Source organism: Sarcophilus harrisii, chromosome 1 (genome assembly GCF_902635505.1).
Source record: "Sarcophilus harrisii chromosome 1, mSarHar1.11, whole genome shotgun sequence".
Classification (NCBI taxonomy): Eukaryota; Metazoa; Chordata; class Mammalia; order Dasyuromorphia; family Dasyuridae; genus Sarcophilus; species Sarcophilus harrisii.
The window spans coordinates 337,973,710-337,988,511 of NC_045426.1; the positions used below are offsets into that span (position 1 = coordinate 337,973,710).

Here is a 14,802-nt window from a genome sequence, read left to right on the forward strand (position 1 = left end):
CCACTTTAAATTATCTCCGGTTTACTCCTCATCCAAATAAGCTAGAGCAGTGACCACTTACAGATTTCTCAGATCTTCAAACTCCTGATGTTCCTCCACATGACACACCTACGAGCAAAGCTTCTCTTCTTGCTGTCCCTTCTAGGTGTACTTTCTGAGCAGCTCTCTGGTGTTGGGAATGGCTTTTTTTCCATTGGTGAAGAGAAACCTGGAGACAGAATCCAGGCTGTTCAGTTCTTCCTGGGATTGTTTAGCGAATTCAAGGGGTAAGTAGAACAACCAGAGTCCCCAGGCCTCTGCCATCCAAATCAAGTTCCCCTGTACCATCAGTATGATTCTTCACTGCAAAGTCCCTCTGCTACAAACTCTACTCTTTCTCTACAGTTCACTTCAGCCTTCCCATTAACAACAGTGGCCTTAATAAACAGAGTTGGGAGGCACCTCAGATGCAAACTAATCCAACTCTGTGCCTCATTTTATAAATGAGGAAACAAGTTTCCAGAAACCCAGAAAAGTTAAATTGCTAATTGAAATCTGATTAGTGAGTTGAAAGAACAAGATTCAAACCCAAGTAAACTGACTCTAGATCAATTTCTCTTTCCTTTAAAGCATCTGGTCTCATTGCCTCAGAAGGGGTACAGTTTAGCAACAGAGAAATAATGTGGCATGAAGGAATAGTAGGATATACCTCAAGAAAATTTTTATATAATAACCTATGCTTTATAAAGCTTTTTTTTCCCCAGAAAGGTAAAGTAAATAGTGCAGTATTATTCCCATTTCACAGATGAGAGCAGTAAAATCTAAAGAAGATAGTCACAAAATCACTGCTTATTCAAACACACATAGTGAATAAGCATCACAACCTGGGTCTTTTGACTACAAGATTACACCATTACTGCACCCAGGGATCTTGAGTATAGAGAAGGTGAGAAGCTCTCTTTTTTGAAACTGGTGATAAGATGGATTGCAAGGATGGTTGGCAGATCAAACTCAGAGCAGATATCAGAGATCCACTAGAAGAGTCCCCTGCATAGCCAAATTTATGTTGTTTGTGAATCTTTTAGACATTTTTTTATTCTTCAAGGCAAGTCATTTCACATCACTAGCCTCAGTTTCCTCATATGAAATATAGGAAGGGCATTGGTCCTGAATACTGTGATTTCTAAAATCCCTTCTAGCTCTGAATCCAATGGCAGAATCATCAGGACTCAGCAACAAACCTTTACAAGAGGCCATCACATAGAAGTCATTCATTGAAAGTTTATTGCTAGTAGTATTGTAGATCCACCCAATGCCAGAGTTTGAAGAGCCCTCAGAGTATACAATGTCAGATCTGGATGAGTCCTTTTACAGGGGTCCTCAAACTTTTTAAATAGGGGGTCATTTCACTGTCCCTCAGACTGTTGGAGGGCCAGACTATAGTAAAAACAAAAACTTTGTTTTGTGGGCCTTTAAATAAAGAAACTTCATAGCCCTGGGTGAGAGGAATAAATGTCTTCAGCTGCCACATCTGGCCCGCGGCCGTAGTTTGAGGACCCCTGAGTTAGAATATAACACAAAATATAAGGGCAGTAACCCCCTTACATGAGAGCATGTAAGAACTGGGAGAGACCATAAAAAATCATAGTATTCAACTATCTCACTTTGTAGATGGGAAGCAGGTTTATTTAAGAAACCTGATGATGTTGAACTTAAGACAGGAACATTTTAACCTGCATTTATTGAGCTCTTTTAAGTTTGCAAAGTGTTTTCCTCACAAGATGTCTCTGAGGTAGGCAGTACAACTGTTACTATCCCTAATGTTATAAATGAGGAAACTGAGTCTTAAAGAGCTGAAGTCACTTGCCCAACATCACCCAGATAAGAGTCAGCTATGACCTAGAATATGAACCATGATCTCTTTGTTCCAAGTTCATAATTCTTTCCCCTACACTGTCCACTATAATATCCCTACAGAGATAAGACATCATGAAAGAATTTCCAGTCATGGAATATGCAATGGACACTGTAGAATTGCCTTTCCTGCAAATAATCAATGCAGAAACTGAAAAACATCCAAATTCTCTCCCATAATTTACTATTCCATTTAAAGAAGGGTTTCTCTGGAGACAAATGCTAAGACGGGGGGGGGGGGGGGGCAACTCTGGGGTTCAAAGAAATTTTAACACTTACCCTTTTTTCTAGTATCCAGATGAAAGTAAATGATCAATGGAGTGAAAAATATGGACTCTCAGGGGGCAATCCTGAGAAATTCACCCTCTGGAAAGGAGAAAGAATAATAAAAGTATCAGGCTATCATAACCTCTGCATCCACTCAATCACGATGGAAACCAACTTTGGGAGAAGTTTTACAATCGGGGAGCCCACTGGCCAGAGATTCACTGCCTCCCCCCCTGAGGTAGGAATGGTGCTCAGTGGCATCAGGGGTTTGTATGGCATTATATGTATCAAAAAAATGTCATTTGATTGGAAAATTCAACCATCTGAAATAACTCTATCTGAATGAGACCCCTGCTGAAGACACCTCAACTGGACCTACTGAAAACAACTGACAAATCCTTCCCAGGATACCCCAATTGGGCCTCTGTTAAAGACACCTCAACTTAAAAACCCTGCTGCTTAGCTTCCTACAATTACTGCCCACTAAGCCATCTGTCCCTTCTTAGAAAAAATTTAAAGCTGTAGTTACCTTGAGTAGTTTTTGTAAGGTTATATATTCCATGACCTGGGTTACTCTTCCAGAGACCTCAAGCCAGTGACTGGTCAATCATCATAGAATCTGAAAACAGAGATGGTACCCATGACCCAGATGATGTGACTCCCCCAGTAACTGCTAGTCTAAAAGTAAAGGAAGAAAAGAAATTAAGGCTGTGGTGGGAGAGAATAACCTGAGGGGACTAGAAGTCTAATCAGTCAATAAAGCTTCTGCAAAAACTCTGTCTTTGGTTGTAAACCATGTTCTTTGGCAGAGAATGAATTTGAGATTTATGAGTACAGATGTGGTAGCAACAGAGGTTCCCATTCTGATGTAGCAAATCCTCAAAACAGGAAAAATAAGGGCTATCTGCTGTGGAAGGGAATTGAGTAAGATCAGGAAATAATAAATCTTTGATTGCTCCCTGTGAGACCAAAAGAACATGAAGGGTCTGCACTCAAATCCAGGGAACATTTGGGTATTTTCCACATCCATTTTTCAAATTTGGGGGTTTTAGAGCTCAGAGGATAGAGTAATGACTCCTAGGTTCAAAAACTGATTCTAATATTTACGAGAGCTATGGAACTGAGATCACCCAATGCCATCCCTGACTTAATTTCCTCATGTTAAATGCACTGACTTACTTCATAGGGTTTGGAGGAGAATGCTGTCTGAACTATGAAACTCAATTCAAATGGGAGCAATGATGGCAATTTTCTTTGAAAAAGAGCCCCCTCTTCATCATGAGCCCCCTCCTATAATAATATCAAGCACTTATATAGAGTATTACTACATGTTAGCCACTGGGGCTAAGTACTTCACAAATATTATTTCACTCAATCTTTCACAGAAACCTTGGGAAAGGGGTACTGTTATTATCCTCAAACAGAAATTAAATGATTTGCCCAAAATCATACAGCTACTGGATGTCTGAGGTTCAATTTGAACTCAGATCTCTCCCACTTCAGTACCAGCACTCTATCCATTGTGCCATCAACTGCCTCCTCCAATGGGCAAGATAGAGGGCCTTGCAAAATGGAGTTTTGTGATCCCATGCCTGACTCATTTCCCTCTTTTCTTCTATCTGTAGTAAGCATCAAACTATCATATGATGAAATCATTGACCTGTCCTGGGGGTAAAGTACATGATTTGGCCATCACATCTCATTCTGACAGATAACCCACAAAAAGCCTACTCCTCTCTTTATTTCTAACATTCTCTCACTACCATCACTACCAGAGATGGACACAGGTTCAACAGATATTTAGAAATATAATCTGTAGCAGAAGTTCTGAACTTTTGTATCATGGAACCCTTTGGCAGTTTGGTGAAACCTATGACCCTTTCTCAGAACAGAAGCTGGTAAAAGTGAAAAATGTCAAACATGAGATCGCAAAGGAAAACAGTTATATGGAAATAGTTATCAAAATATTTCTAAAATTTTAAAAATGAGTTTAAGATTTTAACAAACAAATTCATAGACCCCCTAAGTCAATAACCCAGATATTATAGAACATGGCTTCTTAAACTTTTTTCCATTTGCAAACCCTTTTCCCCTGAGAAATTTTGTAGGTATATAAAATAAGTGTACAAATCAAGCATTTTCTGATAATAAATTATCATTCTATAACCCCAACATTTAGTTACAAGAACCCACGTGGAGTAGTGACCCATAATTTAAAGAGCTAAATCTTGAGTATGATTCAAATCATCAAAAATATAAAATAACTCTGATCTCTGTGCTTCAAGCTGCATCATTTTGTTCTTTCCTTTTCCTTCATGAGGCCCCAGACACAGAATTCAAGAATTTATAAGAACAATGCAATTTTCTGCACTCCACCTCCTCTTGTGCTTTACTGCTACTTGGCAAACACTAACATTGCTTCCTCTTAAGTGCTCCTTTAGAGTTGGCTTATGTGCTACTTGTACTCCAGATAAAGAAAGGATCATTTCAAGTATTTCATTGTTGAGAATGTAGTTCAGGGAAATCCAGTGGCTATTTGACTGGGAAGATTTCCAGCCTGACAATAAGAGATGGCCTAAGGATATGAAAAGCTATTGTGATTTTATTCATTATTTGTGAAATAACATCAGCTTCTTAAAACACAAGAGTTGAAACTGCATTTGATTTTTGCATCTGGCCCTGGTCCAAGGAAATCATTGAACCTATTAGACCTATTGTTGTAGCTACAGAGGACTCCACGGATACCTGAAGGGAAAAAGTCCCCCAACTCCTCCATTCTGACACTAGGGAAATGAAGGAGGGTGTGATTGAAAGAAGGTTTTAACCACAAGTGAAGCTGCATGGATAGAAATGAGTATAGTCTGGAAGAATCAGTTTTGCAGTCTTTTGTGGGAATTTAAGAGTCTTTGGTGCTGTTGGGTGGAACAGTGATTAGGGTTCCGACTTGGAGTCAGGAGGAACTGAGTTCAAATCTACCATGAAACTTATTTAAGAGGTGTGTGACCCAGGGAAACTCACTTGTCCCTTAGCCTCAGTTTCTCATCTGTAAAATGAGCTGGAGAAGAAAATGGCATACCCCTCTAATTTCTTTGCCAAGAAAACTGTTAACAGAATTTTACTTTCTTGGTCTATAAATGGTAAATAGCTGGAGCTGCACAAAGTAAACCTAGAGACAGGTTTTAGAGATTTAGTAGCAGTTTAATTAATAATTTTCAGAATGAGAAATACAGTCTGCAAACTGCAAGTTCTCCTGGGCAGGAGACCTCTTCTTTTGTAGGAGGGTAGAGATTTTATATACAAATCATAAGTGGGATGAATGTAGAAAGATAATTTTCATTTTTAGGGCCCGACTGATTGTTCAGGATAATAAATGTTCTCTAGTCCTATGGAAACAGTTCTTAAATGATTAAGTGATTGTTTCAAATCCAGGGGAACTGTTATTTGATGGGGTGCTGGACCAGACTTCTGTGATTGGAAATCTGCAATCTACGATTCACTTCACATAATATACACAGAAGAGCGTCCTCAAGAATTGATTGAGCATTTCAACCTGCATTGTAAGACTTTGTTTGACTCCCAGCCAGAAAAGGCAGTCCTGAGAAATCTAAATTATTAGGATATTCATTACACATATCATTTTGATAATTATGAAAATCATAATAATAATTTTCCACACCTTAAATAGGGTCACTAAATTTAGTACTCAAATGAACAACAGTCTCAGTCAAAGTCTTCCTTAGTGACTTCTGCTGACTGCATTCTTAACTATTCAAGCCACTTTTTTGTCCTCAAACCCCACATTTCTCAGTCTGTATTGGGACGGGCTTGAAAATCAAAAGTTAAAAGCTAAAAAAAGATAAATATCTGTCTACCAGTACTTGGACCCTATCTCTAGTCCTTGGCAGCAAAGTTCAGATATAGGACAGTGGGGTTCAAGTGGAGATTTTTTAAAATGCGGTTTTGTATTTTAGGATGAGGGGAAAGATCCAAATAAAATCCTTTGTAAAGTTTGTATTTTTGAAGAAAATTGCAATTATTTTTAATTGTTTAGTTAAATTTTCATTTCCTTAGTGTGCTAAATTTTAAAAATGTCCTTTATGACTGAGTTAAATAAATCTTTATGTTATAAAAAATAAAATATGTTTATACATATATAAATATAATTATATATATATATATATATTTCCTTTTGAAAAGCACATATTATAAAGGTACAACACTCTCCAGAACCTATAAAGAAATGAATGGGGAGGGGATAGGATAAGGTGGGATATAAAAAGATGTATAGATTTATGACAATGGGACCTCCTCCCCTCTAATGCCTCTGTATCAATTCTTTGTACTTCATTTGTGTAGCATAATTAATATTTTTACCTTTTCCTAAACAGTTTTGCTTTTAAGATTCAGATCATATTCAGCTCTGCTCCAATCATTCTTTCTGAGCTACCTAATTACTGATGTAATTCAGAGAAGAGGTCATTAATTGTGATCACTGCTTCCATTTGCTTTGAATTTCACAGTTCACACAGCATTCTCCTACTGACCCTATGAGGTAAGTCAGTGCACAATTATCTCCCTCATTTAACTATTGGGATAGTGTGGTTAGAGTCAGTCCACGATGGCCCCATAGCTCTAGCAAATATTAGAATCCGTCCTAGAATGCAGGATTCCTCAGTTTATCCTCAATACTCTAATATCCCAAAGTATGGACAATGGAAATGTGGAAAATACCCTAATATTCTCCGTATCTGAGTATGGAACTTCTCTCCCCTCCCCCTTCCCTAGGAAGCAATCAAAGCATTATCATCTCCTGGTATTATTCAATTCTGTTTTCCACAGCAGACAGTCCCTCTTTCCCCGGTTTTGAGGATTGCTACATTAGAATGAGAGCCTCTATTTCCATCACATCTGTCCTCATAAACCTCAAATTTATTTCCCAACAAAAAACACAGTGTACAACCTGAGACATAGTTTTTTGCAGAAGTTTTATTGACTGATTAGATTTCTAAATTCCCTTAAGTTGTCTTCCCTCCCCTCCCCCCATCCTAGTCTTAACTTCTTTCCTCCCTTTACTTTTAGAACAGCAGCTACTGGGAGAGTCACATCACCTGGGTCACGGGTATCTTCTCTCATTTCAGATTCCAGAATTCTTGGCCAGCCATTGGCTGGAGGTCTCTGGAAGACTAACCCAGGTCATGGAATATATAAGCTTACAAAAACAACTCAAGGTAAATACAACTTAGATTTTTTCCTAGAAGGGACAGTTGGCTTAGTGGACAATAGTTGTAGGATACTAAATTGCAGGATTGTTAAGTTGAAGTGTCTTCAACAGAGACCCAGCTGGGCTGTCCTGGGAAGAATTTGTTAGTTGTTTTTAATAGGTCCTGTTGAGATGTCTTCAGCATGGATCTCATTCAGGGAGAGTTATTTCAGATGGTTGAATCTTTCAGGAATGTATTTCCAATCAAATGACATTTTTTTGATACATATAATGTCATGCAAGCCTCTGATGCCACTGAGCACCATTCCCACCTCAGGGGGAGAAGCAGTGAATTTCTGGCCAGTGGACTCCCCAATTGTAAAAGCTCTTCCAAAGTTGGTTTCCATTGTGATTGAGTGGATGCAGAGGTTATGGTAGCCTGATACTTTTATTATATCTTCCCCTTTCCAGAGGGTGAATTTCTCAGGATTGCCTCCTGAGAGTCCATATTTTTCACTCCATTGATCATTTATTTTCACCTGGATGCTGGAAGAAAAGGAAAGTTTTAAAATTTCTTTGAACCCCAGAGTTTTCACTCCAAATATTTGTTTCTAAATAGGAAACCTCTTCCCCAAACTAGATAGTAAGTTATGGGAGAAGTTGGAGGTTGTTCATAGTTTTGGTTCTGAGTAATTTCTACGAAAATAGATCCTACAGTCTTCATTTCCTTTTGAAAAGCCAGAAGTTCTTTCATGATGTCTTATCTCTGTAGAGACATTTGTAAAATACTGTAGTGAAAAGAATTCTGATCTTGGAGCAAGGAAACCATGGTTCAAACCTGTCTCTGACCCTTTTTATCTGGGTGATATTGAACAAGTGACTTCAGCTCTTTAAGCCTCGGTTTCATTTTAACATTAGGAATAGTAACAGCTTTACTGCCTTTACCTCACAGACTTATCATGAGGAAAACACTTTGCAAACTTAAAAGGGCTCAATAAACATGGATTATAATTTCCCTGTTTTCAGTTTAGCTTCAAACAAGTTTCTTAAATAAGCCTGTCTCCCATCTATAAAATGAGGTGATTGAATAATATGATCCTTAAGGTCTATCCCAGTTCTCACATTCTCTCTTATATGCTTTAGGAGCCATGTCTGTCCTTATATTCTGTTTTTTATTCTAAGGGCTCTCTCTTAGAAGTGACATTGTATATTCTGAGGACTCTTCAGGCTCTGACGTGGAGTGGATCTACAACACTATTAGTAACAAATCTTCACTGAGTGGCAGCTATGTGATGCCCATTTTAAAGAGTGGATGTTAAATGTTTTTGGTTCTGTCATGTGATTCAGAGCTAGCAGGAACCTTAGAGATTATATAGTATTCAAGATCTCCTCCCTCCTCATTTTACATATGAGGAAACTGAGGCCAGTAATGTGAAATGACTTTCCCTGAAGGATGCAGGGAATGTCTAGAAGGCTCACAGACAATATGACCTATTTTGTGGATTGTGCAGAGGATTCTCTTAGTGAATCTTTGATGTCTGCCCTGAATTTGGTCAGCCAGTTATCCTGGGAATCCTTTTATCATGAAGTTTAAAAAAAAAAAAAAGAGCCTCTTGCCTTCACCATACTCAACATTCTAGTAATAAGGGCATAGACTTGGAATCAAAAGATGCAGGCGGTGATGCTTATTGGTTATGTGTGTCTGAATAAGCACTGACTTTGGGAATACCTTTTTTAGATTATAATACTTTCATCTGTGAAATAGGGATGATAATGCTATACTATTCACCTCAAATATGGTTGTAAAGAAAAAAAGTTTTATAAATCATAGATTAGTATTGAAATGATTTTCTGAAGAGACATTCTATTATTCTTTCTTGCCAACCATCTTATTGTTGTATGTCTTTCCCCTTCTGAGGCAATGAGATCAGATGGTCTAGACTCTAGACTCTAGAGCAAATAGAAGTTGATCTATAGTCATTTGGATTTGAATCTTGTTTCTTCAGCTTACTAACTAGATTTGAACTAGGAACTTTACTTTTCTGGTCTTCTTTCTGGGCTTCTGGAAATGTCTCAATTTCATCATTTCTAAAATGAAGAGCAAAGTTGACTAGCTGGCCTCTGAGGTCCCTTCTAGCTCTAGATCCTATATTCTACAAAATGAAGGTCCTGGGCTCAGTGATCTCAAAGCTCTTGTCATTGATGACATTCTTTGAATCTCTGATCATTCACTCATTCAGTCACTCTTTTCATTCATTCATTTCTTCATTACTTGGGGATGGGGGCAGGAGATAGAAAAGCAGAAGAGGGAAGCCAACACTTTTCTTATAAATAGGACAAAGAATAGTGACTGTAGGCTTATGAGTCGGCAATCTGCCCACCTGCCTGACCAAAACCTCTTAGAGGAATTGTGATTTAAGACATTATAAAGGTATGGTCCCTAAATTTGAGGTTCTCTAACGTTGGGGTTCCTGTATTCCTGGGATGAGACTAGACAGGTTGGATGAATGGTGGCTCTTTAAGTCTGTCCCTTCCCATGCAAGTATCCTTCCATCCAGGCAATCCCAGTGGTAAAACCTTTCTCCTGTGTCAACTATACACAACTCCTGGTTTTATTCTGCATTTCATGTTCTGTGAGTATATCTATGTTGATTATAAATCCTCAGATGGCAGTGGTTCTATGTACAAAACTCAGCACAGACTCTTGTGCCATTAGGAACTTGGAATAATTATCTCACAACTGGAAGAGACATTAGAACACAGAATATTGGAGCTGAGAAAGATCTTAAAACTTAAAGAATTGGAACAGACTCTAAGGATATCAGAGTTCAAAGGAATCTTGGAAATCATCTAATGCAATTCCATCATTAGACCAATGAGGAAACCAAAGCTTAGAAAGGTTATAACTTCTTTAAGGATATACAGAAAATTAGTGAGATCTTTGAGACTCTTAGACCAAAGTTATGATCTCCTGTCTCTCTGTCCAGTACTCAATATCCTTGCAAAGTCTGTTTATCAGGGCCACTGTTGTTAAGGGGAAGGCTGAAGTGGATAGATAAAGAGTAGAGACTATCACAGAGGGACTTTGTAGTGAAGAACCAGACTCATGGCTATGGGGAAACTTGTCTTGCTTGGAAGAGGCCTAGAGACTCCATGGATTCCACTTACCCCTTGAATTCACTAAAAAATCCCAGGAAAAACTGAACAGCCTGAATTCTGTCTCCAGGTTTCTCTTCACCAATGGAGAAAAATCCACTCCCAGTGCCAGAGAGCTGCTCAGAAAGAACACCTAGAGAGAAGAGGAAGAGAAGCTTTACTCTGAGCTGTGACATGTGGAGGAGGATTAGGAGTTTGAAGATCTGAGAAATCTGTAAGTGGTCACTATTAGAGTTCTTTTGGGTGGGTCCAGGACCAGTCCCTTTGCTGATTTGAGAACCAATTTCCTGATTTGAAAAATAGGGATAACCCTACAGACTTTCAGTGAAGATTAAATTCTATTCAGTTTAATTTGTGAAGTACATACTGTGTGAATTACACTTCTGTAGACAATGAGGATACAGGTTTCTGCTTTTACATTTTATTGGGGGTGGGAATAAACATGGGTATGGGAATGTATAGCATATAATTCAAAGTAGGAGAGAACCCCATAAATGGGGGAATCAAGGAAAATAGCATGAAAGAAATGGACGCTGAGTAGAACCTTGAAGAAGAAGATAAACCTTCTGGGGCAGTGATGAGGAGGGACCTAATTCCAGAGAAGAGGAATGACTTATTTTGAATGCACAGAGACAGTGACATAATAGTGATGGAGTCTCTCCTCTGGTCTTTCTCTTAAAGACTCAGTACTTTAGCAAAGGCTTAAGGACATAGTAAGAATGGTAGATTCAAAGTATTTCCCTCCATTAGGAAGATGTGAGAGATCTCTATGGGGAGCACAAGGGGCCAAGGCAACTCACAGCTCAGAAACTCTAGGCAATTCCTGTGAAGCAAGTTATCTGATGAAATGATAGAAGAGTCAAAATGCTTATATTTCACATCTAACATATCACAGAAACTTAAATTTAGAGCTAGTAGAGCTGAGATGATAATGGTGACAACAACAATAATATCAATAATACTAATAGTTGAGGTCACACAAACAACTAGATAGAAGACCAGAAATGGTTTTTTTGCCTCTTGGGATCTTTCAAATCCAGAATCCAGAAGAAGGTAACCCTTCCTCCAATTGAGCTCGCTCAGTATCCCATCCCTACTACCCACACTACCAGCAATGAAGATGTCCTAGTAAACCCAAGTACCTGAGGGCTTGCAACAAAATCCAATTATACATTACTATCCCTGGTGCTGGGGAGACCCCAGCTTCAGAATGCTGAAGTTTGTTTGGGCTTTAATATTAATTATTTCACAGACATATTTTATTTTATTTTTTTGCTTTAATAAGTAACTCCTTGCTTTTTGTGATTTTTTGATGTAATATAAGTGTTTCATGAGGGAAAATTACAATGGTGCAAAGACCTCCTAGAGCATTATTGATTATCCACTTATAGTTGCCCTATTGCTTTCCACAAAATGAAGACTCAGTTTCCTTGGGACTTGGCTTTGTAGGGCATTTCAGATTTATCTAGAAATTTGTGTTACACTCAAGATCAAGCTCCAGGTCACATGACCCACATTGTTGTACTATCAGCTTGAGTGACTAGGAGATTAAGGTTCAGGATAAATTTTCCTGAAGCTCAGAGAAAATACTCTATGGAGTTTTCCAGGATCCTTCCTCCACTAAATCCCATAAGGATCCTTACATCCCTGATATTGAAAGGGGGTTCTTAAGGGCTTTTAAGAGGCAGAATCTCAAAAAATCAGGGACCTGAGGGAGTTGCTGTCTTGGATTGCCAGAATCCAAAAGGGAAGTATCAAGACTTACCATGGAAACTGCAGGCTATTCCTCCCAAGAGGACAAGGACCTGGAAGAATCGCATTCTGTAAAGAAGATATAATAGTATTTTAAAAAATAGTACCTCATAGTTTATTTACTTATTTTCTATTTTTTAAAATTATAAACTTAATAACTGTGAACAAGTACATTTTCAAATACAAAGTAGAAAAAGGTAATGTCAAATCTTGAAAAAAAAGTACCTTTTTTTTTTACATAGTTATTCTTAGCAGAGATATAAATTTTAACAAGGTAGTGACAAAATTTTCCTGTTCATTATCCTTTAGGAATACTTTTTAAAATTTCTATGTATTTAAAAATATTTTATCAATGCTTTTTTGGGGCCCCTCTGTCACCACTTATTATCCTCACTACTGCTACCCTCTCCATGCCATTGAATCTCAAGATCTCCCTTGTAATAAGTCGAGCCAAAGTAAATATGTCAACAAGTTGGAGATGTCTAAAAATGTATGCTTTGTCCTGCACCTGTATCCTCACACTTGAGTGCCAAGAGGTGGGAGGCGTGTCATAGAATTTAGAGTTGAAAGGAACCTGAGAAACTTAGAGTTAAGCAAAAAGAGTGGAAGTCAGTTATCTAATGTCATATAGTAGAAAGCTGCAGAAAATTAGGATTCCAACCCTGATCCATCAGAGATGAGCCTAAGGACCCAGCCTGGAGAGAAGGGGAAAGGAAGAGAAATAATTGTGGATTATTTCCACATGGTAATCTAAGATTCATGGATTTATAGCTGGACAGAGACCTTACAGTTCATGAAGTCTAACCTATTCATTCTATAGATGAGGAAGCTGAGGCTGAAAGATTACATGAGTTGTCCAGAGTCATGACTAGTAAGTGTTAGGCAGAATTTGAATTTAGGTATTTTTTCATTCTAAAGCCAGATTTCTACTCATTGTACCACTTAGCATCTCAAAAGATTCATATTCTTTTCTACTATTTTGCCTCCTGCTTCTGAACTCCCCAAGATCACAGCTTCTTATCTTCCTTTTCTGATCTTTGAAAGCCCTGATATCTCTAGAGCTGGATCTAGAAGTCCAGTCCCCATTCCCATTCCCATCACTAGTCCCCCAGGTTCTGGGCTCAGAGCTGATCCCAGGGCTCATGCCTTTTCCCATATCTTCCTTACCTGTTCTGGGTTGGAAGTGCTTTGCTAGTTTCCACTTACTGAGGTGATTTATACTTACCCATTGTTTACTTAGATGATGTGTGAGTTCCTCTTTATGGCAGTTGGCCCATCTCTTCCCAGCCTAGCCCAGTCTAGCTTCCTGGACAGCTGTACAAAGCTTCCCCTTAGATTCCTCAGGGCTCCACATGACAGCTGCCACTCAAATGGTGATCTTTACATAAGGATTATCTGAAGTCAGTTAAGAAATATCCCTCGATTTGTAGTAATACTTATATCCACATCCTCACTGTATAGAAGAAAAGGCATAGATAGAACAAAGAATTGAGCCCACTCCTTCTTCCCCAGCCAAGAGGATCCCTATCCTGGGCCCTGATGGATGGTTCCCAGCTATTTGGATGTAGTCCCTAAGGTTCTGTAGTATAGGTAGTGCATGCAGCCTGTTAATAGCTGAATGAACCTTAGATTTGAAGTCAGGATACTGTATTGTTGACTTTGAATGACCAAGTAATTTTCCATTCTGGGGTCTTAGTTTCTCCCCTATATAATGAGTGGGTTGGAGTTGATGTCCCTTTCTTTTTCTATCAGCTGGAGTCCAGTGTTGGAGAGCAAGGGAGGGTGATAAGATCCTTCAGGTTTACTCAGGCAGTGCCACAGCACTTGCATCCACCTGTCTCCCTTCTTTGTATAACCCCCAGATTTCTTCTTTTCTCTCTTTATCATAACTTTATTGTGACTAACAAACAATACCACTTTTGCTTAAAATATGAAATTTTTATTCAGGGAAATGAAGCAAATAGACCCAAGTCACTAGTACTTCTCCAAGGAAATTGTTTTTGGCCCTTGTGATAGATTTCTTATTAGTCTTCTGGGGTGAGGCAGGGGAGGCTTAAGGGAAAATGTCTTGAAAAATCCTAATACAATGAGCTTCTTTTTCTCCACTCCTATTCTTACATAAAAATGATGTGATATCAAACAAATTTACTGATGGGACACATCTATTCTTATGAAAACATTATTAAGCAGGAATTGTGTAATCTCACAAGCCTATTTGAATAATGTATGTGTTTTGGGGAAGGGCTTTGAGAAAAATCAAAAGTTCCTACAGCCCCTTTGTTGTTTAATCATTCTTCCTATTCTTCCTTTTCCCAACTATTAAGAAAAGTTCCTTTGTCTCTATTAATTTTTCTATGTCTTTGACCCCTCAAGCTATTCTCATCTGCCATTCTGCAAACCCTGAACTTCCTTTTGACATCAGGGTATTGCTGAAAGAATGTTGGTTGAGAAATACACAGACCTGTTTCAGTCTGCAGCTTGGACACTGACTTACCCTATAACCTTGGAAAAATCATTTAAGCTCTGAAGGCTTA

General features: G+C 38.5%; 1 protein-coding gene across 1 annotated transcript; it reads right to left on the reverse strand.

Annotated features, from left to right (window-relative positions):
* Window positions 1-7,146: 7,146 nt before the first annotated feature.
* Window positions 7,147-13,456, reverse strand: LOC105749661 (prostatic spermine-binding protein). Its single transcript, XM_012543964.2, has 4 exons — window positions 13,436-13,456; window positions 12,282-12,337; window positions 10,529-10,649; window positions 7,147-7,906 (listed from the first exon to the last, which is right to left on the reverse strand). Exons 2-4 carry the CDS (start codon window positions 12,334-12,336, stop codon window positions 7,585-7,587), a joined length of 498 nt encoding a protein of 165 aa, XP_012399418.1. The 5' UTR covers window position 12,337; window positions 13,436-13,456; the 3' UTR covers window positions 7,147-7,584.
* Window positions 13,457-14,802: the final 1,346 nt, after the last annotated feature.